General features: G+C 49.0%; 2 protein-coding genes and 1 pseudogene across 6 annotated transcripts in view; 1 reads left to right on the top strand and 2 right to left on the bottom strand.

Moving 5' to 3' along the window:
* Positions 1–15,921, top strand: part of Tnrc6c (trinucleotide repeat containing adaptor 6C) — a 78,343-nt gene extending 62,422 nt beyond the window's left edge. For 4 of the 5 annotated variants that reach the window (XM_010618484.3, XM_010618485.3, XM_033767524.1 and 1 more), the window contains 9 exons: positions 2,582–2,665; positions 2,927–3,164; positions 5,769–5,936; positions 7,578–7,769; positions 8,256–8,399; positions 11,759–11,953; positions 12,768–12,838; positions 13,695–13,834; positions 15,013–15,921. In XM_010618484.3, coding sequence (XP_010616786.1) covers positions 2,582–2,665; positions 2,927–3,164; positions 5,769–5,936; positions 7,578–7,769; positions 8,256–8,399; positions 11,759–11,953; positions 12,768–12,838; positions 13,695–13,834; positions 15,013–15,373 — 1,593 coding nt within the window. In that variant the 3' untranslated portion in view covers positions 15,374–15,921. Of the gene's footprint in view, positions 1–2,581; positions 2,666–2,926; positions 3,165–5,768; positions 5,937–7,222; positions 7,305–7,577; positions 7,770–8,255; positions 8,400–11,758; positions 11,954–12,767; positions 12,839–13,694; positions 13,835–15,012 lie in introns of those variants that run through there. The other variant, XM_010618487.2, reaches the window with a different exon arrangement.
* Positions 9,585–10,126, bottom strand: LOC104858346 (annotated as a pseudogene).
* A 2,551-nt stretch (positions 15,922–18,472) lies between the features above and the next one.
* Tmc6 (transmembrane channel like 6) overlaps positions 18,473–22,177 on the bottom strand; it is a 14,654-nt gene continuing 10,949 nt past the window's right edge. The window contains exons 20-22 of the mRNA XM_033767429.1: positions 19,543–21,542; positions 19,365–19,436; positions 18,473–19,074 (exon numbers count right to left, since the gene is read on the bottom strand). Of these exons, the coding sequence (XP_033623320.1) occupies positions 21,479–21,542 (64 nt within the window). The 3' untranslated portion in view covers positions 18,473–19,074; positions 19,365–19,436; positions 19,543–21,478. The remainder of the gene's footprint in view (positions 19,075–19,364; positions 19,437–19,542; positions 21,543–22,177) is intronic.

The raw sequence follows: 22,177 nt of genomic DNA on the forward strand, positions 1-22,177 counted from the left end.
AGCTCGCCCCCCCTCCTCTTTTTTTTTTTTTTTTTTTTTTTTTTTTTTTGAGACAGAGACCCATTATGTATTCCCGCCTGGCCTTGAACTCATAGTGCTCCTTCTGCCTCAGCCTCCCGAGTGCTGGAATTACAAGCGTGCACCACCAAGCCTGGCCTGAATTTACATACACTAAAGGGCTAAGAATATTATTTCAAGAAGCCAGGATTTAGCTCAGTGGTACCGTGGCTGCCTCACAAGTACAAGGTCCTGAGTTTGACTCAGTACCCCCCGAAAAAAAGAATATTATTTCATTTAAGGGGTTTTTTTTTGGTGTTTAATGAGAGAAGGTCTCATGAAATTCAGGCTGGCCCCAAACTTACAGCCAGCCTCCTGCCTCAGCCTCCCAGGTATTGAGATTACAGGCATGCACCACCACACCCAGCTTATTCCATTCTTTAAGGGTATGCATCTCATTTATTTTAAAGTCTTATCTATAGCTCAGTGGTTCTACCACCTACCTTGCAAGCACAAGGTCCCAAATTTGATCCCCAGTACCAAAAATGAAAAGAAGGTTTGGGGCCAGGGATTTACCTCAGTGATTCTGCCACCTGCCTCACAAGCGCAAGGTCCTGAGTTTGATCCCCGGTACCAAAAAAAAAAGTCTTATCCAGCACCCTTGTTGCCTAGAAAATGACCAAGAGTCAGGGAAGGAGGGGAGTTACGGGGTGCTCCGTTAAACAGAACCATTGGCATAGAGCCTTGGCTTCTAAGAGTATCCTCATGCCCACCTTTACACTGTTTTGGGCATACCTCTGCCAGTTGGAGGGTCTCTTTTCTTCAGTAAGTTGCAGGGGAGTGGTGAGGGACAGCCAGAGCGAAGTATCCTAGGGACACTGAATGTGTCCTTGCTTTGAAGAGCACAGGCTCTATACATGGGTCAGGACATGGCCCTGGAATCTTTTCTGATCCAGCAAGGAGTCAGTGTGCTGGCAGTTCTGTGGTGAGGCCTTGCTGAGTGCAAGTGCCACCCCCAGGCACAGACTGCTGTTCTCAGTTCCTGTCAGGGAGGAGAGAAGGAGGCTTATGGGAACAGCACACATACTGAGAGACCACAAGGCTCAGAGCCCTGTCTAGCTTCCTGCAGGCACATCCAGGGAAGGCCCTTCTGTTACCGAGGGGTGTTACTGAGCTGTGGTGTGGAAGACATCGAGAAAATATTGACCTAATGTTTTCTGTTCTACAATTTTTTCAAAAAAAAAAAAAAGAGAGAAATGAAGTTCATTGCTTTCCAATGTTTAAGTTTTAGGGCCCTAGAGATTCACTGAAGACGAGGCACCTTCTTTTTTTGTTTGGGATTTTTTGTTTTGTTTTTTGTTTGTTTTTTGTTTTTTGAGGCAGGGTCTCCTTTCATAATTCACACTGGCCCGGAACTCACTATGTACTATGTGGCCCAGGCTGACATTGAACTCAAAGCAATCCTCCTGCCTCAGCATCCCGAGTGCTGGGATTACAGGCGTGTGCCACCACATCCAGCGAGGCACTTTTAATAGTTAATCTCTTATCTTTTAAGTCCTCTTGACAAAATGTCTCCAGAAATTCATGTAAGAAAAACTCTGTCAGGCCAGGAATTTAGCTTAGTGGTTCCTCCACCTGCCTTGTAAGCGCGAGGTCCTGAGTTTGATCCCTGGTACAAAAAAAAAAATCTGTCAACCAATATTTTGAAATAATCATACAAGCAAACCTTGCATATCAGTGTACAGAAGAATATTGTGGTCACTTCAGCCAGCCTTGCTGGCAGGTTTATGTGACAGAAGAGTCTACAGATCCTTAGTTCAGCTTCTCTTCTAGCTTTATTTCCCTGTGATGTTGGCTGAGATAATCACATGGCCTTGAAGTCCTTAGAAGCTATTTAATATGTGTTATTTCAGCACATGTTAGTGTTGGGATACTTGTTGCACTGTTCACTTGTTGTGCTTACTGTACTATTCTGCTGCACTTTCTGGCCATTCTGGCCTGGTCCACGTTGAATTAAGAGGAATTATCTTAGGCCACATGTAAAATATGTTAATATAGTTAATATCTATAAATAACAAAATGTTCTGTTTTTTTTTACTTTTTTATTTATTTTTTTTTTTTTAGACAGAGTCTCACCAGGTAGTTCAGGCTGGTTTTAAACTCACTATGTAGCCCAGGCTGGCTTGACTCAGCCTTCCAAATGCTGGGATAACAGGCATGTGCCACCATGCCAGGCTTTAATATATTTTATTATAGCATTTTTTAGAAAGAGCTTGATTGCAAGCTCAAGGACCCAAGTTCGATCCCCAGTACCAAAAAAAAAAAGAAAGTTGAATCATTTGTTGATGGCGTTCATATAATACTCACTCTAGTTTTTAGTCAAGCATAGTGGCACACACCTATAATCGCAGCAGTTGGGAACTTGAGGCAGGAAGGTCACAAGTTTAAATCCTACTTGGACATTGTCTCAAAAGAAAAAATTAAAGGGTCTCAGGATATAGCTCAGTGGTAGAGTTTCCCTGGGTGTTCAATCCCCAGTACAAAAAAAGAAAAAAAAATTTCTAGCTTCTCTTTCTGTCAACAGGCATACCAACGTTTACAAATCCAGCAGCAGATGTTACAGGCCCAGCGTAATGTTTCCGGACCCATGAGACAACAGGAGCAGCAAGTAGGTGTCACCCGATTGACTTTCAACTTTAGCTGTAGTTTCCCTGGGTTGAGGAGATTCTAACTGATGAACTGTTAGATTGTCATTGATTTTTCTCCAGCCAGGCTTCCCCTTTGAGAAGTCTTAGGATAGTCTCTGTTTGAGAGGGGCTTAGCTCCAGTCAGTGGACACCTCAGTGTGAAAACACTGTAGACAAGCTACGCACATCCCTTCACACCTGGCTAAAGTGCGTGCGTACATGTGTGTGTGTCTGCCTTCCAGGTTGCGCGCACAATCACTAATCTGCAGCAGCAGATCCAGCAGCACCAGCGCCAGCTGACCCAGGCCCTGCTCGTGAAGCAGCCGCCGCCGCCACCCCCGCCGCACCTGTCTCTGCACCCCTCTGCAGGCAAATCGGCTGTGGACAGCTTCCCCCCACACCCCCAGGCTCCTGGCCTACCTGACCTGCAGACCAAAGAGCAGCAGTCTTCACCCAATACCTTCACTCCTTACCCTCTTGGTGAGTTTCCCATGGCTTAAGGCCACAGCAGGTAGGGGGGCTCCCAGAGTCCACCTGTGGTGACCAGGGCTGCACTGCAGTGGCAGAAGCCAGGCCACTAAAACACCATGTGGGACGCAGTACCAGACAAAACCGGAGAGCAGGCCTCTTGAGGCTTCTTCCTAAAGGACCCTCGCTGACTGCCTTCTGCAGAGCAGGGGCTTCACTCTGCCGGCAAAGCTTTGAGTATAAAATGGGTTTGTTGTTGTTGGTTTTGGTTTTGGTTTTTTTTATGATACTGGTGATTGAACCCAGGGCCTTCACACTGAACTACATCCCCAACACTGTTGTTTCAATCTTCTATCTTGAGATAGGGCCTTGCTAAGTATTAAGTTGTCCAGACTGGGTTTGAACTTGGAATCCTCCTGCCTAAGCTTCCCAATCTTAGAGATTACAGGCGTGCAGCCCCACAGCCAGCTTTGTTTTTGTGACAGGCTGTCACTAAGTTGCCCAGTCTGGGCTCAAACTTCCAGTGGTCCTGTGTCGGCTTCCCAGTTCTACATGTACATGCCCGGCTGAGCATAAAGTCTTTCTACAGCAGTACCTGTGAATGCTCCCACAGTGTTTCCGTTTCCATTGTTAAATCTTGAAAGTTGTTTATTATTTGCTTATTTTTTTCCTTCTGCTCTTTATCATCCACCATCCTTCCCCCTCAGCTACAGAAAAGTCTGTAATGGTTCTACCAATAGCATTTCAACTCACTAAGCAGGTCCTGCTTAGCACCTTCAAGATGGGGCCGTCATTGCCAGGCAGCTCTGAACCACTGGCAGTCCATGCACAGCATGAGACAGTTCCATCAGAGGGACAGTCGTGTGTACCTCAGTAGCTCGAGCCGGGTGGGATATGTTAGAGGGTAGCAGCTATACCCCCAGCACCAGCAGTGTAGAAGGGGACTTGCACAGCAACCAAATCTAATCTGTTTCTCTCTCCCTCTCTCTCTCTCTTACACACACACTCTCTGTCTCTCTCTGTCTCTCTCTCTCTCTCTCTCTTTCTCTCTCTCAGGACTTGTCCTGCTGGAGCACACTCACCATACAGAACCTACAGATCTTAGGAGACATGAGTCCCCAGGTCACACAGGCTGGCTCAAGGAGGCACAGGTTGTACAACTGAAGGCAGTAGAGGAGGAATGTCACCAAAAGCTAGGAAAGCCCTTCAGGCTTTTCTGCTGATTGCTGTCAGCCTGCAGAAATGGACCAAAGGAATCAGTAGTTTAGGAAAACACATCTCTAATGAGGGCAAAGTCTGGTTAAACAACAGCAGACTTGGCAGCAATTGATAACTTCTCTCAAGAATGCTAGTATGACATACTCTCATTGTGTGAGCATATCCAGCATGATGTGTAACAAATACGTACGTCTTTAGTATGAAGCGAAAAGTGCCCAATGGTATTGTCCCTTTGTTACTGTGTCATCCATTACTGTGTTGAAGAAGCAGAAGCATCTTGTGATTAAGACCTGATTAGGTGCCAGCGTTTGAGTCCCACCTCCCTACAGACTGGCCTACTGCTAACTGCAGCTTGCCTGACTGCTCTTTGCTTCAGTTTTCCCACCTATTAAATAGGTTACTATCTTAGTCACTTTCTCACTGCTGAGGCACAGTACCTGACACTTGCACTGGATCTGCAAGGAAGAAAGGTTTCGTTGGCTCACGTGTACAGTATGTGGTCGGCTGGTTCCAGAGCAGGACAGTATGGCTGAGGGAAGAGAAGTTGTTCATGTCATGGTATGGGGAAGCAGAGAGCAAAGGGCGAAGCCAGGGAGGAAGACCCTTCCAGGTCACACTCCCAGCGAGCCACCTCTTCTGACCACACCCCACCTCCTAACAAGTTGGCTGTAGCTCCCAAGAGCAGTCTACCTAAGCCTAACTGGTGTCCCCATCAGGAACTCTACTTCAGCCTTTTTGTCATGGTCCTCATTGTCATCTTTCTTCATCAACCTAGTGTCGTGCTGATCTTTGGCAGATCTCCAGGAGTTCCCTGTCACCTGGTGGCCAGGGGCAGCTCCCACACTCCCCAGTAGGTCAGTTTATTAAAGGCTGTTGGATGTGTAAGTCATTAACGCTTTTAGGACAGACTTCTGTAACATACGTGTACTAGAAGCAGAATCAGATTGTCCTGACCAGCCAGCTCTGTAGAGATAGTGCATTAGCAGCACACTGAGAAAGGTTTCTTGATCTGGTTATCCCTGCAGTGGACCCTGAGGACTTTGAACTCGCTCCATGAACTCTGATTGAGAACCTCAGGACCATGTTTATGTACACTGAAACATAAAAGAGAGGAGAACCATGAGTTAGATTTAATTGAAGACCATTAGCATTTTCACTTTACTTCAGGAAAAATAGTTCTTTTTAAAACAGATATGTTTTCAGCAGAATCAAAAGTTAAAGTTTTTTTGTTTTTGTACCAGGGATCGAACTCGGGCCCTTGCGCTTGCGAGGCAGGTGGTGGAACCACTGAGCCAAATCCCTGGCCCAAAAGTTAAAAGTATTTGACTGTGAAGGAAGACTGGAGCAAGATGGCCAAGAGGAGGGGCAGGCCAGTCCTGATAGTGTCTCTGTTTTCAGCTGGACTGAACTCAAACATGAATGTCAGCAGCATGGACGTGACCGGCGGCCTGTCAGTGAAGGACCCATCTCAGTCCCAGTCGCGCCTCCCTCAGTGGACGCACCCCAACTCAATGGACAGCTTGTCCAGTGCTGCTTCTCCTATGGATCAGAACCCCAGCAAGCATGGTATGTCTTGGCCAGCACAGTCACAGAGGGTTATCACTGTTTTCATAATGACTGTCCCTTTCTGTAGCACACTTAGTCTATATATTTCTGCAGATTCAGTGCTAAAAATATGTCCTTCTAAAAGCCAGCCGAGGCAGTGCATGCCTGTAGTGCCAGTGCTCTGGAAAGCTAAAGCAATAGGATTTCAGCTTTGAGCCTAGCCAAAGCAACTTTAGGGACTTGGTGAGACCCGGTCTCAAAGTAAAAAACAAATCTGAGGGTATAGCTCAGCCTGAAGGCCCTGGGTTCAATTACCACATGCACAGACATGCATGCGCACACATGCACACATTCCATTCCATCCCAGAGTGCATAAGATCTCAACTAGTCAGGACCAAGTTCTTTTCCTGTTTTCACAATACTGGGCACTGAGCCCAGTGCTTCATACTAGGCGAGTGCTCTACCACTCTATACACCTAAAACCTTTTTTTTTTTGCACTATTTTAGTTTGAGACAGGGTCTTACTGAGTTGCCCAGGTTGGCCTTCAACTTGCAACCCTTCTGTCTCAACCTCCCAAGTGACTGGAACTGGATTTTAGATCTGTACCACTGTGTCAGGCTTAGGACCAAACTTCTTGAACTTCACCCATCCAAACTCGGAAATTACCAAAAATGTTCCAGAGCAACAAAGCATATAAGCCAGAACCTGTATACTTTTTCTATCTGTATTCATCAACAAAAAAATTAGTCTTCCAAAAAGAATTTTTTTTCAATATAATGATAAAATACAGGGGTAGTAGTATATACCTGTAGCCCCAGCTACTCAGTAGCCAGAGGCTAGAGGATCTCCAGTTCAAGACCAGTCTGGAAAACTTACATTGTCTCAAAAAATAAAATAAAATAAAATAAAAATGGAAAGAGCTGCAGTGTAGCTTAGTGGTAGAGCACTTGCCTAATATGTGTGAAGCCCTAAATCTGATCCCTACCACTGCAAAGGATACCACAAGTTGAAAGGCCATTGCTTAGAAAGGAAAAAGCAAAAAATGCTAACAACAGGATTTAATCTCACTATTAAACATTCAGATTAGCTTTGAACATCCCGGCAGCGTAGGAAAACAGGAAATTTAACAGTTATGTAGTTCCCTCTTGATACAAGATGCAGTTTAAAAGGCAAGAAAGTTTTCCCACGGGAGAACTCTGAAAAATCCACATGTGACCTCAGGGCACTTTCCCACGCAGGAGAGCACCCATTACATGAGCTGATTGTCATAGGCTACAGATCTGATGCCTAGTTTGTTCTTCCACAGTAAGGGGAGCAGGCCATGGGAGGAAAGGATGCAGAAACAACAACCAGTGTCAACTAACCAGAGACTCAACAACCCCAGAAAGGTTTATTGTGGGTCATTCCCCGTGGGATGGATATGAATTATATGAAGATTTCCAAACTGACAGACTAAAATGGTTCTTCAAGGCTTTCTCTTCTCCAAGGATGAACTTTTGTAACTGAAATAGCCAGTGGTTCTTGGAGAATCCTAGACAGGTCAAGTCCGACAGTTTGCGTAACTGAAAGGGAAAGGACTTAGACCTGAAGGAAAGACTCTCCAGGACCCCAGTGTCATAAGTAGAGTGTTCACTTGGTTACTGTTTTCTGTTCTCCTCTAGGTGCTATCCCTGGAGGTCTAAGCATTGGGCCTCCAGGTAAATCCTCCATTGATGACTCCTACGGCCGGTACGATTTAATCCAGAATAGTGAGTCACCAGCCAGTCCTCCTGTAGCTGTTCCCCATAGCTGGTCACGTGCCAAATCTGACAGTGATAAAATCTCAAACGGTTCCAGCATCAACTGGCCCCCAGGTAAGACCCCATGGTACTTCCGTGCAATGGCGGACCAGAGCCTGCCTCACATTTAGGACCAAGGTTAGACCTGAGAAGAGCCATGATCTGCCCCATGGGTTCTAGAAGCATTCAGCTCACAGCTTTGACATTTCCATTGGGACTCCATTGCCAAGTCAATTTGGGTTATGGTTGGCATCAAACATGGCTCCGTGGCCCCCTTAGTTCTACATAAGGAGAAGAAGGGGTGGCTCGGATAGGGAAGGGGCCTTTGATGCAGTCCCAGAAAAACATTCAGACCCTAATGTGATAGCTGTGATACCTGGCTCTGGCTTGTTCCAAAGGAATGATTGTTTTAATGAAAGATTATAAATTGTGGCTGTGAATTTAATTGTCAGATGATAAAAATTTCCACAGACAGGAAAGAGGAAAAGAGGTATGTTTAGATGTCATGAAGCAGTGTGAAGGCTCTCTAGCTTGCAGCCTCACTTTGGTGTCCATAAACAGAGTTCCATCCTGGAGTTCCATGGAAAGGGCTTCAGAACATCGACCCTGAGAATGACCCCGATGTCACTCCTGGCAGTGTCCCCACTGGGCCAACCATCAACACCACCATCCAGGATGTCAACCGCTACCTCCTCAAGAGTGGAGGTAAGGACGGGCTGGGGATGTAGCTCAGTGGCGCTGCACCTGCCTCTCGAGCGCAAGGTCCTGAGTTTGATCCCCCATACTAGGGGGGAAAAGGGGGTGGGGGACATAGGGATGGCAGATGAGGGATCAGGCAAGTGCTCGTGTTTTTATGGCAAAACTTAGAATGAAAAGCTTGGAAATTTGTTGTTTTATGATTTGAACTGTGAAAAGATGAGGATTGTCCTATATTTAAGTTTTTTATCATTTTGGAAGGAGAAATCACTGATGCTTAAATGCTGTGACCTGGTGTTTTGAGTATCCTGGAAGTGATTCTCCCAGAGCAGGGGCTGCTGGCCACAGGGCAGACTCTTCTCCCCAAGCTGTAGTGGCAGTTTAGGAAGCCCCTCCTGTACTTGGCTCCTCACCCTTCAGTGTGCCCGCCTACAGCCCCCGTCTGGTGTCCACACTTGGATCTGCAGTCCCCCTAGCCCTCTCCACAGGCTACCAGCTGCCCTCCAGCTTCTGGCCACTTCATGCCTGCTGCTGCTTCAGCTCCTACAGTGGCATCGTGCCTGCACCTAGTGCTGCAGGTACCACCTGGCCTCCTTACTTGGAGCGTACGCTTCCCTTCTTCCCCAGACAGAGCTGTAGCAGGCCCTCAGCTGTTCCTGCTGGTCTGTTTGCTCCCCTGTGACTGGGCGGCGTTGTGGTAATGGGGCATGGCATAGACCTGGCCCCCCAACCACAGGACCTTAGGCACATCTGCACCATCATATGTGAGATGGAAGCAGTGATGTCTCCTCCTCAGGGTCACGAGGCTGTGTAAGGTGCAGAGCAGACCTGACACTTGCTCTCACCTGCATGGATCTGTGTCCTTCTCTCTCCCGTGGCCACCAGACAAGAGGTGTGGGATTGGAGACACGTGGGCAGGAAACAGTGGAATATGCTCTGAAGAGTGGTCCTGTCGGCTGTCGCCAGCACTCAGGGGGCCCTGTCCCACTACTTATATACCACTGACCACACAAGGCCTTCAAATTCAAGACTTCTTTTAGGGTTAGAAGAAAATGGAGAATTGTTTGTCATGAAAACTTGAGAGAAATTTGAATCTGAAATTCTTCCAGATAGATAGATAGATAGATAGATAGATAGATAGATAGATATAGATAGATAGATAGATAGATAGATGGATGGTGAAAATAATGTGTATTTAAAATTAGCCAGCTGGACTCAGTTTAGATGATCCCAATTTTGTTGGCAACATCCAAAGCATCATAATGAGGAGCCAGTTGAACACAAACCTTCTTCTCTCCATCAGGCCTAGTTAGGGTACTGACCTTGGCCACATCAATGTCATAGAGCTTCTTCACAGCTTGTTTGGTCTGATGCTTGTTGGCCTTGACATCCACAATGAACACGAGTGTGTTGTTTTCCTCCATCTTCTTCATGGCTGATTCTGTCATGGGGGAACTTGATGACGGTACAGAGGTCAAGCTTGTTCCTCCTGGGGGCGCTCTTCTGGGGATATTTGGGCTGCCACCAGAGTCACAGTGCCTTGGGATGGCGGAAGGTGGGTGACTGCGGATCTTCTTTTTGTGGCTGTGGATGCCTTTCGGCACAGCTTTCTTGGCTTTCAAAGCTTTTGCTTTGGCTTCAGCTTTGGGAGGGGCAGGAGCTTCCTCCTTTGCCTTCGCCGCCATCCTGGTAAAAAAGTGAATCTGAAATTCTTAACAAGGAAATAAAGCGAAATGAACACATACACTAACTGGGTAGCAGATTTGTAAATAGACATTTATAAATCATTTATAAATTTCTTTACAGATACATTTGTATTCCATCAAACCTTGGTTTTTTTAAAACCATGCTGAGTCCCCTATGAGGGCAGCATTAAGCATCTATTCAATAGGAGTCCTAGGAGAAAGCAGGAATTTCTCTTCCTTTCTTTACTTTCCCTTTTTTTCTTTCTTTCCTTATTTCTTTTTTATTGAACCCCTGGCCTTAGCACATGCCAGGAGCCACTCTATTACTGAGCTACACCCACAGCCTAAGAAAGCAGCTTTGATATAATTTAGCATCTTATTTAAAAAAGAAAAACAAGCTATGGATTTTTATTCCTTCTAATATTTACAAGAGGGGTGTATTTCAACTTTTAATATTTCTGTGATCATTTAGCTAAAAACCATCTTCTCTTTGTCTAAGGCAGCTTTTCCTGGTGTTCTGTTTTTCTGTCCAGTGGCACCTTTTCTAAGATCAGTTTTTCTTCCTGTGAAGTCCTCGCCCTCTGGTGGCCAGGCTTGGACCACATCTGTTCTGTGGGTGCTGTCCAGAGTTGCACAGGAGCAGGTCGGACAGCCACCACGCTGCCTACACTCCCTTGTCTCTACCGTGCAGGCCTTCCCACACTGCAGCCTCACTCTGGGTAGCTAAGGGGTTAAGGCTGGTTGTCATTGCTGATTTTGTTTTTTAAGAGCTTTAAAACAGTGTGGCCACCTGTGGTGTCCCCCTTCCAGCACAGACCCTGTGTGCACTCATCCCTACACACAAAGGAGGAGAGTATCTCTAGAGGCTGTGGGAGATCACAGTGGTGGATGAGGAGGGTGCTCTTGTTGGGAGCACTGCAGAAGAAAGAGGAAAGAAGAGCTGGGCGTGGTGGCGCACGCCTATAATCCCACAGTGGGGCTGAGGCAGGAGGATCCCTGTGAGTTTGAGGCCAACCTGGGCTACATCATGAGTTCAAGCCCAGCCTGAGCTAAATACCTAGACCCTGTCTCAAAATCACCACCACATCCCCCCAAAAAAGAAAAGGAAAGAAAGAAAAATGTGCATCTGTTATGCTTTATGCTGGTAAGTTCACTTCAACATTAAACTTCCAATATGCTGTTTTAGCCAGGAATTTAGCTGAGTGGTTCCGCCGCCTGCCTAACAAGCGCAAGGTCCCAAGTTCGACCCCCGTACCAAAAAATAAATAAATAAGTAAAATGCTGTTTTATGTGTAGAAAACGTTAGCAAATTGATAGAAGCATCAAAAACACTGGCAAGGTCTATGTTGGACATGCAGGCTATGTCTTTGAGCAGAAATTAGAGAGAGAACATAGTGTGGTGGTGATAACATGCTTGTAGTTCCAGAACTTGGGAGGCTAGGCTGGGGGATTGTTGGAGCCCAGGAGTTTACAGTTAGCCTGGGCAATATAGGGAAGCCTCATCTCAAAAGAAAGTCAGCAAAAATAGACCATATCCGTGGGCCTTACTTTGAGGCATCTTATTGGCGCTTCTTTTTTTTTCTCCCAGGCTGCGAGTACCAGAGAATGCTCTACTGGCTCACCAAACCAAGCACTCGCTTCTCTTCTTTGTCAACAGAATTCATGTTTTTCTCTGCCTTCTAGGTAAACTGTCAGACATTAAATCGACATGGTCCTCTGGCCCAGCCTCCCACACACAAGCCTCTCTGTCTCACGAGCTGTGGAAGGTGCCCAGAAACACTACTGCACCCACCAGGCCCCCACCAGGGTTAGCCAATCCCAAGCCTTCCTCCACCTGGGGTGCCAGCCCCCTCGGCTGGACCAGCTCCTACTCCTCCGGTAAGCTCTCCTCCTCCTTTGATGGGCACAGGGGTACCCAGAACTGCTGTGCTCATCACTTAGGAGATGTGCTTATCATCCTCTTTGGCCACCCGACTTGACGGGGCGTTGAGTAGAGTACCAAGCCTAGTGTGAGTTCACGGAGGCTGGGACTGGACTAGACGGTTCTAGGCAGCCCCCATGGCAATCCTCTCGTGCTGCCTCCGCATACAGGACCCTCAGAGAGGCCTGATTACCCACTCCCATCAGCCAGCACTGGGGTCTTGGCTTCTCCCCCTTGTGTGTGCTTCCCCACAAGACCTCATTGACACGTAGACTTTCCGGACCAAAAGTAAATCAAGCCCAGTGGAGTGTTGAAGCCTGAGGGCTGGGAGAAAAGTTGCTAGTTGAAAAACTGGACCTTTCAGTCAGCTGCAGAGCATTTGAAAATAACCTTTTCAATCTTTAAGAGCAGCCCTTGTGGTTTTGCTTCATCTCGTTAACAAGCAGAATGTTAGCCTGTTGACTGTCAGGGTGGGTTCAGGGTGGGACAGGATGGAAAACAGAGCTCCCCAGGTGATCCTCATCTGTCCCACAGCACAGACGGGAAGGCCTGGGCCTTCTGGGCTGGTGGGAGCATGGAGGAAGCCAGGATTGCTGTGGGCAGGGGCAGCAGGGATCATGAGATTCGGGTTTATCAGAGCTACCACAGGTTTGAAAAGCTTAGAGCCTGCTGTGTATGTTAGGTAAGATTAGAAACTGGGAAGAGGGCCACACCACCTGACTGCTGTGTGGCTCGTCAACTGAGCTCTTGTCCCCTGGGCTTGTCGTGCAGGTTCTGCTTGGAGCACTGACACCTCAGGAAGAACTAGCAGCTGGCTCGTTCTTCGCAACCTCACACCCCAGGTACGGGCACCAGCTGGCAGGAGGAAAGCTGAGGGTGCCCTGGGGCACTGAGACCCCTTATCCCTGGCACAGACTACTGTATATGGCAGGCACCCTCTTTCAGAGTCTGGGGCAACACAGGCAAGTGCAGGAAAGCATGTGCATGCCAGAGCTGCCCAGGCTGAAGCAGGCAGACACAGCCAGGGGGCTCCTTCTTACCATGTCCCCCGCTTTACTTACCCTTCAGGGGCTGAAAAGTATACCTTTGTAACAGAGCTGCTTAGCTGAAACCTACAGTGATGCCTCAGTTCATGAACTTGATTCTTTCTGCAGTTCTGGTTGCAAACTAAGTTGGATGAGAACTGAATCAAATTTAATGGTTAGGATCAATGTTGACCTTATGGGAAAGTTTGATTTGGTTCTCATCCAGTTTGGTTTGCAACCAGAATCAAGGAGAGAATTGAGTTTGTGAACCAAGGAAGCACTGTATACCCACTTAAGAGTGATTTGGCCAACTAGACTGTGTAGCCAGCCAGTAGTCACCTTTCCTAGGCCTGGGCATGTCCCCTGCCTGGCTGTGGTGCCTTTGGCAAGCCTCAGGCTCTACAGGATGTGCTCTGGTGAGAAGAGAGCAGAACCAAAATGGAATTTTTCTCCTGCTTTGATTACTTTAACTCAGGAAATGTAGCCACCATTTTGGGTGTGTCTCTGGTCACGGTAGTATCAGACGTTAGTACCCTGAAGCTGTCTGTTAGGAAGCCATTTTAAAGAAAGATATTTTCTTAGTGTTTAGTGGATCCAGTTTGGATACTGGTTTGGGGGAATGTTGTAGATGAGCTTGGAGGGAAACATGGGTGCCCTGTGCTTCCTCCATCAGATTGATGGTTCCACCCTGCGAACGCTGTGTCTGCAGCACGGGCCTCTCATCACATTCCACCTGAACCTGACCCAAGGCAACGCCGTAGTCCGCTACAGCTCCAAGGAGGAAGCCGCCAAGGCCCAGAAATCTCTGCACATGTATGTTTCTCCTCAGCGCCCCCTACAGCCAAATAGCATCAATGTCCCAGAGCTGTACTAGTGCTTTGGGGCTGCCCGTGCAGTGCTCCAGGACTATGTCTTAAATAAATGGCAAAAATTGGGCTCGTTTGGTTTGGCGTGGCGTGACTTGGTTTGATTTTTGAGACAGGGTCTCATTTTGTAGTTTAGGCTGGCATTAAACTCACTATGCAGCCCAGGCTAGCATTAGACTCACAGAAATCCTCCTGCCTCAGCCTGTAGAGTGCTGGGATTACAGGCGTGTACCATAATGCCCAACCCAGAAATTGGTCTTCTCACAGTTCTGGAAGCTGGAAGCCTGGGATTAGGGTGTCAGGAAGGTTCATTCCTTCTGAGGCCACTTCCTGGCTTATAGACAGCTGTCCTGTGCTCTGCCTCGACATGGCCGTCCCTCTGAGTGAGTCTACGTCCTGACCCCCTCATACAAGGGTGCCAGTCAAGTTACATTAGGGCCGCCCATGTGACCTCAGTTAACTTCATCGCTTCTCTAAAGACCCTGTCTCCAGGCATGGTCAGTCACACTCAGCAACACTGGGTTAGGGCTTCAGGACGGGTTTAGGGTGGCACCATCCAGGCCAGCACGAGTGTCTCGGTGAGCTGACTGCTGCAGCTGCTAAGTTGCCGTGTCTACGTCCACTATGAGAAAAACCTCCCCAGAGAGCACCTGCCAGGCCAGTGACAGAAAGCAAGCACCCTCTGCCCTGGAAAAGCGCACTCCTCAGCTAGCCCCTCCGCCTCTCTGAAGGGTGCTCCCACAGAGAGTACGCCTAGAGTGACCTGAGGAGTGGGGCCTAGAAATGAGTCCTTCCTAATTCAGTGAGCTGACTGGCCCGCGTGTGGCGGGGGGGGTTCTGCTTCCATCTGTACACCCATGCTGAGGCGGGGCCAGACAGGGTGGCACACCTGCAATCCCAGCACTCAGGAGGCTGAGGCAGGAGGGTCGTCACAAATTCGAGGCCAGTCTGCACTACATAGTAAGTTCAAGTCCAGCCTGAACTGCATAGTGAAACCCTGTCTCAGAAAAGTGTGGAGAATATTCATAATCTGGGTTGGGTCTAGGTGGCCTGCGGCTGGAAGTCCTTGGGTTGCGCCTTTCCCAGTGGCTCAGCCTCAGGACTCAGTGACTTCTTGCTTTGCAGGTGTGTGCTGGGAAACACTACCATCTTGGCCGAGTTTGCAGGTGAAGAAGAAGTGAACCGGTTCCTGGCCCAAGGCCAAGCCCTGCCACCCACTTCCAGCTGGCAGTCGAGCAGCGGGAGCAGCCAACCACGGCTGGGTACCTCAGGCAGCACCCATGGCCTGGTGCGAAGCGATGCCACCCACTGGGGTGCCCCATGCCTGGGTAGCAAGGGGAGCAGCGAGCTGCTCTGGGGTGGGGGACCCCAGTACTCGAGCAGCCTGTGGGGCCCACCCAGCACCGACGATGGCAGGCTGATCGGCAGCCCCACCCCGCTGAACACACTGCTGCCAGGGGACCTGCTCAGCGGGGAGTCCATCTAGGGCCACAGGCACCCCTCGGGCGAGGAGGAGCACCGGCCTTCGTTCCGTTCCGAGGCCCGGCGCAGCCTGCGGCCCTTTTGAGTACCTCTGTCCAGTTTTGAAGACGAACCTTCACTGTGGCCCTTGTGAACTGTTCCCGAAACAGTGCAGGCTGCATTTGGTCAGTGTCACATGCTAACGACAGGATGTTCCTCACAGCTTTTTATTTTGTGTTGTCTTACATTTGTATGGTGTGTTGTCGTTCTGAGTTTTTAAGTATAAAAGCTGCTTAGAATAGTTCTATCATGAAGGGCACTTTTCAGATTGTGGGCTGGAAAGGGTTATTTTATCGCGGGCGAGGGGGGGGGAACGTGAAGCCTATTTAAAGTGAGCCTGTGACGATTATGCACATTACCAGAGGTGGCGGGGCACGGAGCACCGGCAGAGCTGAGCGGGCGCCTCCGCCATCGCTCTGTCCCCCAGAGCCGCCTATGCACATTACCCTTATTTCATTACTTTTTCATGTCATTTTTTAATCCCAAAAAAATATTTTTTAAAAGTAAAAAAAAAAAAAAAAAAAAAAAAAAAAAAAAAGACATATCAAACATGCAAATACTTGAATCCAGCAGGCCAATAATGAAATGTGAACACTTTCTAAGTCTAATTCTACACTTCCAGGTTGACATCAGTACACAGAAACAGGCTCTAGGGAAAATTTCTAAGTTCATAGCCTATGTGTGTGTGCAGCAGTATGCAAGTGTGCGTGTGCGTGTGTGCTCCTGCATGGTGCACGCTTCCTGTGTGTGTGTGAGATTTAACTGTGGGTTTTCCCTTTTACTCAGTATATGCTTTTTTTTTTTTTTTTTTTTTTTTTTTTTTTTTTAGTTTGTTATTATTAGCTTCTAACTTTGCACTGAGGTGTCCCTGCCCTTCCTTTAGCTAATCCTAAACATTAAAGCGAATTCACAGGACAGGGCTGGTGACAATTCATGTGTAAATGTTTACTCAAGGACTCTGTTAATTGCGTTTAAAATTACAGTGTATATCTCTGGAGAAATAATATGTATATCTACCTTTAGCAGCTTTTTATTGTGGACTAATGCAAGAAAATTATTACCAGAGTATTGCACCATTTTTCCATTTGGGATATAAAGTTAAAGAGAAAAAAACTTGCTGAACTGTGGCCATAGATACTTGTAAAGAATGGATGGCTCCGCCAGAGGGCTGGGCGGAAGCAAGCACTTGGACATGGGTTGTGACTGCTTTTGGAGGAGCCTGTTTTGGCTCCCACCTGTTTACAGACCTTTTTTTTCTCCTTTAGACTTTAAAATTAAAAAAAAAAATTTAAAAGGAATTAAAAAAAAAAAAAAAAAGACTTCCGCCGTAAAGAAACCTATTTTCAGAATGCAGTTGCGCTACTTCAGAGCTCTGGGATCGGACAGCACTGTCCCCCTTCGGCCATCGTTGTGGACTCTGTCGATTGTTGTCACCCCTTCGTCACAGTGACGAGGCGTTGTGGTCACTGTCTTGCACATGCCGGATGCGCTCTCAGGAAAGCCAGGGCTCCCGAGGGCAGCTCCACACCATTTCATGTATTTTTAAGCCCAACTCCTAGCACTGAAGATGTTACTAAAAAACAAAACTTAAAAAAAAAAAAAAAAAAAAAAAAAAAAAAAAAAAGATAAAAAAAAAAAAACCAAAGAAGAAAAATACCTAATCTCTAATGTGTAGCAGTTACATATTTACCAAATAATGGACTCAAAAGAAATAGATGTTTGAAGAGTGCTTTATATATTAAAAATTGCTTTATGTTTTAAAATGATCAATGTTTTGTTTTGCAAGGACGAAAGACAATGGAATAACATACCCTCAAGTATGTTTTAAAAATATATATGAACATTGTGCTCCCTGCCTGCTTGATCAGGAAACTTGTGCATTACGTTTTTTTTAATTAGCTTTTTAATGGTTTTATCAAAACAAAAACAAGAAAGAAAGAAAAGTCCTGCAAGATTGCAGATCCACAAAAGCTGGTTTTATAGAGGATCATGAACTATGCACAAACTGGGTTCAAGACGTTTTTCTCAAGTCCGTAGTGTATTTAGCTAACAAACCTTCCTCAGAGTGATCGCATCTCATTGCCATTACGTGCACTGTGTATCTGATTACACGCACCTGAGTCTACATCAGCGGCGTGTGCGTGTGCACGCACCCAGACATACAGCTTGCCATGCTGCCGTTTAGCACTGAGTTGTAGAAAAATTCCTGATGTTTTAAAATTGGGGATAGAAGAATCTGTTGTTTTCACTTTTTGGGTTTTTTTTGTTTGTTTGTTTGTTTTGACCTTTTATTTGAATTTAAGATGTCTCTGAGATTAAAAAACAAATTTGTGGCTCTTAATGTTTTTCTTCATAGAATGTGATTGTTGAAGAACATGCACCGAAAGTTGCTTTTAAAAGTACAACGCTTTGTTGAATCTTAATAAATGGCAATTTTTTTCTTGGCTGTTCAAATTAATGGGTCTTATTTTCAAACATAGCCAGGCATGGTGGTGCACACCAACATGTGATCCCAACACTCTAGAGGCTGAGGCCAGGGGACTCCTGTAAATTCAGGGTCAGCGTGGGCTACGTGAGACCCTGTCTAAAAAAAAAGAGTATCAGTCCTCACTGAAATTGGGAAGTCAGCCTGCTGAAAGCGCCAAACTCCCTGTCTCTAACGATGTCCTCAGTTTACATGTACTTCATCTCAGAGTTTGGGGTTGATAAGACTTCATCATTTGTGGTTTTGCTGTTAACATTTAAGTCTCGCTAATCAAAGCTTCCATGCTTCCTGCTCCCGTTGGCCCATCTGAACCTTATTCTGAGAACCGAGTTGTCTGGGCCAGCGGGAGCAAGTGGGGCCGAGTCTGCTAGGGCGCTCAGGAGGATGCCACTGGCTCTCACCTAGGAGACGCTGTGGACCTTAGAAATAATGGGAAAAGACAGTAATGAAAACCTTTTGTTTCCTAGTTTTTGTTTTGCAGTCCTGGGGGCAGAACCCAGGGCATTCACCCTAAGCTACATCCCTGGCCCTGTTATTTTTGAGTCAAGGTCTCCCTAAGTTGTCCAGGATGGGCTCGAACTGGCAAACTTCGTGCCTCAGCCTCCCAGAATGCTGGGATTACAACTGTGCACCACCACACCTGGATTCCTAGCTAATTTGCCTTTTTATGGAATCACCTCGGCTAACTTCTGCCAAACCTCTTTACACCAGCACAGTGGAACTTCCAGTGCGAGAAGCAGCAGCAAGTGTCTCACTGCAGAACTCTGGGTGGCAATGAGAAACGGGAAGAACACTGCTTTGTCCCCAGGTCTATCCCCAGAACAGGCGCCAGGATCTTGAACGTGTCCCACATCAGGGCTTCCACTTCATTGGTACTCTAGAGCATCTGGGGACAACGGACCTCTTGGACAGGAGCACCCTGTGCAGAAGAGGCCAGCCCCGCGGGCAGGCATCCAGCTGCGGGCTCTCACCCACCTCTCAAAGTGGAGAAGGAATGCGCTGAAGAGGCCATGACACGAGAAGAATGACACTCAGATGGGAACGGCAGGGTGCACTAAGGCACGGAGACGGCCACGACCCTGAGAGCACGACTCGGCTCCATGCAGACTGTTGGCAGGGCTCTAATCTGCGCTTGGAGTGGGCAAGGGTCCAGGGGCACAGACTACACTGGCTCCTCTTCCCTGCAGAACGAGTTCAAAGCGAGAGATGCCAGAGATGAGCAGGCTTCATGAGGTGGTGGCAGCCACCCTGCAAGTCCCGATTGGATTCTGAGTCGGAGCACGGGACAGATGGGGAGCAGAACATAAGCCAAGATCCAGAGTGAGAACCCTGTGTGAAGGCTTCGGAGGACTGGACTCGGGGGCTCCGGCACCCACAGGGGAAAAGGAAGCCTGGTGTCTGGAATCAAGGGAAGGATAGGCTCAGTGACTCTCCTGACTGGCAGCAGCTGTGAAGGGTGCTGATGGCTCACCGTAGGGTGCTCGGCAGTGTCGGCAGGATGTGCAGAGGCGAGGCTGGAAGAAGGGGGGTCAGGCCAGTCCAGCTGTGGACACAAAGAGGGTCAGATAAGCCGAGGGCCTGGCGGCTCTTCACTGGGGAAAAGGAAGTTGGACTCGGTGGACATTCAAGATTCTCTGCCAGAACAGAACCTTTGGATGGACCGAGGAAGTCAGCACAGGACCATGGTGGAAACAGTTCCCAGCTGTGCACATTACTGTTTCCTGGCAGAGTTGCTGCCACGCCCAGAACATGCCTGGCCAGCGAGCCCAGCTCTACACCTGCAGGGAAGCCAGAAGCACATTTCCAGGCACCCTACGTGGGCAGCCTCGGGCTAGAGGGCTGCATTTGTGACTGGTGCTTAGAGCAGAGCTTCCCGTAGGCACCTGTACACCTCACTGTCTCACGGGTGCCCCAGGCACCAGTTTTTAAGCCTCCTCCTGGGTTCCACTGTGAACAGCGGCACAGCAGAGCCTTTGCCATTTAGCCTGAAATGTGTAGCACCGTCAGCTTCCCAGCCACCAGGGCAGCAGCATGCGGTCTCCAGGGCTTGAGTTCATCTCTCTTGGCACTTACAAGTAGTATTCTTTTTTTGTTTTTGCGAAACTTGAAGTGCAGGGGCTGGGTGTGTAGCTCAGTGTCCCAAGTGCTTGCCTAGTGTGCAAAAGGCACTGGGTTCCACCGGCACCATAAAACAGGAACCTCTGCGGGCATAGTGCTGCGAGGTGCTTACAGGAGCTGTGTTGTGTGCAGCAGTGGCCACATGAGGTGAGGGATCAGAGTTGGGTCACAGAGCACGCCCAGAGCCATCCAGAGAGTCCAGGCCCACAGTCCCAGCACCACACGGGCTGGAGGAGACACAGGCCAATCTTCTAGCAAGAGGATCTTGGGGCCACACTCTGAATCCACTGGGAGTCAGCAAGTTTAAAACACACGGGGCTGACTGGACTCAGGAGTGGCTCCAGGGAACCTCAGCTGTTCCTGAGGCCTTGCACTGATAGATGAGGGACCCCCATCATCAGGATCCTCCCCTCCACTGCCCGCTAATGTAGGTGTGAATGAAAGCTCTGCACTGCCCTTCACAGCAACGCCAGATTCCTGGGAGGTGACCTCGCTGGGAGCTACAGCGCGGCCCATCTTCCTAGGAGGGTTCTGCGTCTGTCCTGGTCACATGGAGTCGGGGCAGGCGATGGAATCCAAGACTGACAACAGCAGCAGTGACCCTTGGATATCCACCCCCAGGTCATCCACTCACTTTCTGGACTGCCCACCCGGCTTCACCCAGCAGCAGTGGTGCCGGCATCAGCACGAGCGGCCTGCAGAGGTCCCGAGCACCCCTAGCCGGATCAGCCATGCTGGGCCAGGAAAGCCCTCCGCTGCCAACAGGAGACCCGTGAGAGCCGAGCGCACACCCATGAGCACCAGGGCTCATGTCAGCCAATGGCGTCTACCTCTAGGTGTCCCACCCACCCCCCCGGGACTATCCTTGGCCAGGGATGGCATCGGGGAGCACACCCAGCAGGGGACACCTAAGGGGGTGAATGGTGGGACCTACCCCCTCCCTCTCCACTCCTCACTGTGCCCTCTTCCTGCGGCCTCTAGTTCAGCACATCTCACAGGCTCAAGCTCAGCCTGCCAGGCTGGACCCCTGGGCATCTTACCAAGCTCTGCCCACCTCCAGGCCCTCTGCTGGCCAGCATCTCTCAAGCTTCACGTCAACCCGAGTCCTTGACTCCCTGTGCCAGCCAGCTCCTACCCCTCTGGCCTGCCTAGGGGCTCACTCCTGGCCGCGGTTCCCATGGGGGTGAGAGGCACTGTGGGCAAGCCCAGCCTTCCAAAAGATAAGCCCATTTTGCAAAATCCATTTAATTGGAATAAATAAAAGTCCCGGACAGGGCAGGACCCGTGAGGAACCCAAGCCCACTTGCCCACTCTTCCAGCTCCATCTTGACCCGCCTGCAGCCTGCAGAAAGGAAAGCGGTCACTGCACCGTCCTGGTGTCCTTCAGGGCCTCAGCTCCACATCTCTGCTTGCAGGGCCATGGCACCAGGGGGTCCCAGGGGAGCTAGATGGCTCCTTGCTGTCCCATCATTTGTCCCCAGCCGCATCTATGAGCAAGGCAGATGTCACAGCCTCCGCAGATCTACGAGCCCTGCCAGAGAGGGAAGTAGGTGAGGACCCAGCAGTGTCCCTCCAACCGGACAGGCAGCCAGCCCTCCTTACGGACTGTGCCTAGCACCTTTCCTCAGGGGCTGCATTCCAAGTCCCCAACGAGACCGCTGGGCTCCCCAGGCTGAGGAAGACCCTAGAAAGCAGTCGGAAGAGGGCTGGCAGGAGGCTGAAGTGGACCATCCCACACGTCCACCAGATGTTTGAGGAAGGAGCTGCACCATGTGAAACTGCTGCCTTCCTGGGTCTGAAGCAGCGAGACCCCAGCAGGTTCCCACCAGAGCACCCAACGCCAGCATGTGTGCATCTGAGGCTCAAGGTTCACCAGGCTCCTTCTCTATGTGGGGGAAACAGGTCAAGGCCTTGCAGCAGCTGCACGGAGCCCAGAGGGCAGGGGCCACATGACGGACCTATCCGGGCCCCAAGTGTTTGTTCAGTGAGTGACTGAGGATTGTACTCTGAGGCGCCTCCAAACGCAGCCACTTCTGTGCACTGCTGCTGCTGCTGCTGCTGGGAGGAGGGGGAGGAAAAGCAGCAGCAGCAGCAGCAGCAGCAGCTCGGGTGGCCACAGGCGAGGACTTGCCCACGGGCTCGGGCTGGCCTCGGCTGGTTCCCCGG

Source organism: Fukomys damarensis, unplaced genomic scaffold (genome assembly GCF_012274545.1).
Source record: "Fukomys damarensis isolate Sample0158 unplaced genomic scaffold, DMR_v1.0_HiC HiC_scaffold_23, whole genome shotgun sequence".
Lineage (NCBI taxonomy): Eukaryota > Metazoa > Chordata > Mammalia > Rodentia > Bathyergidae > Fukomys > Fukomys damarensis.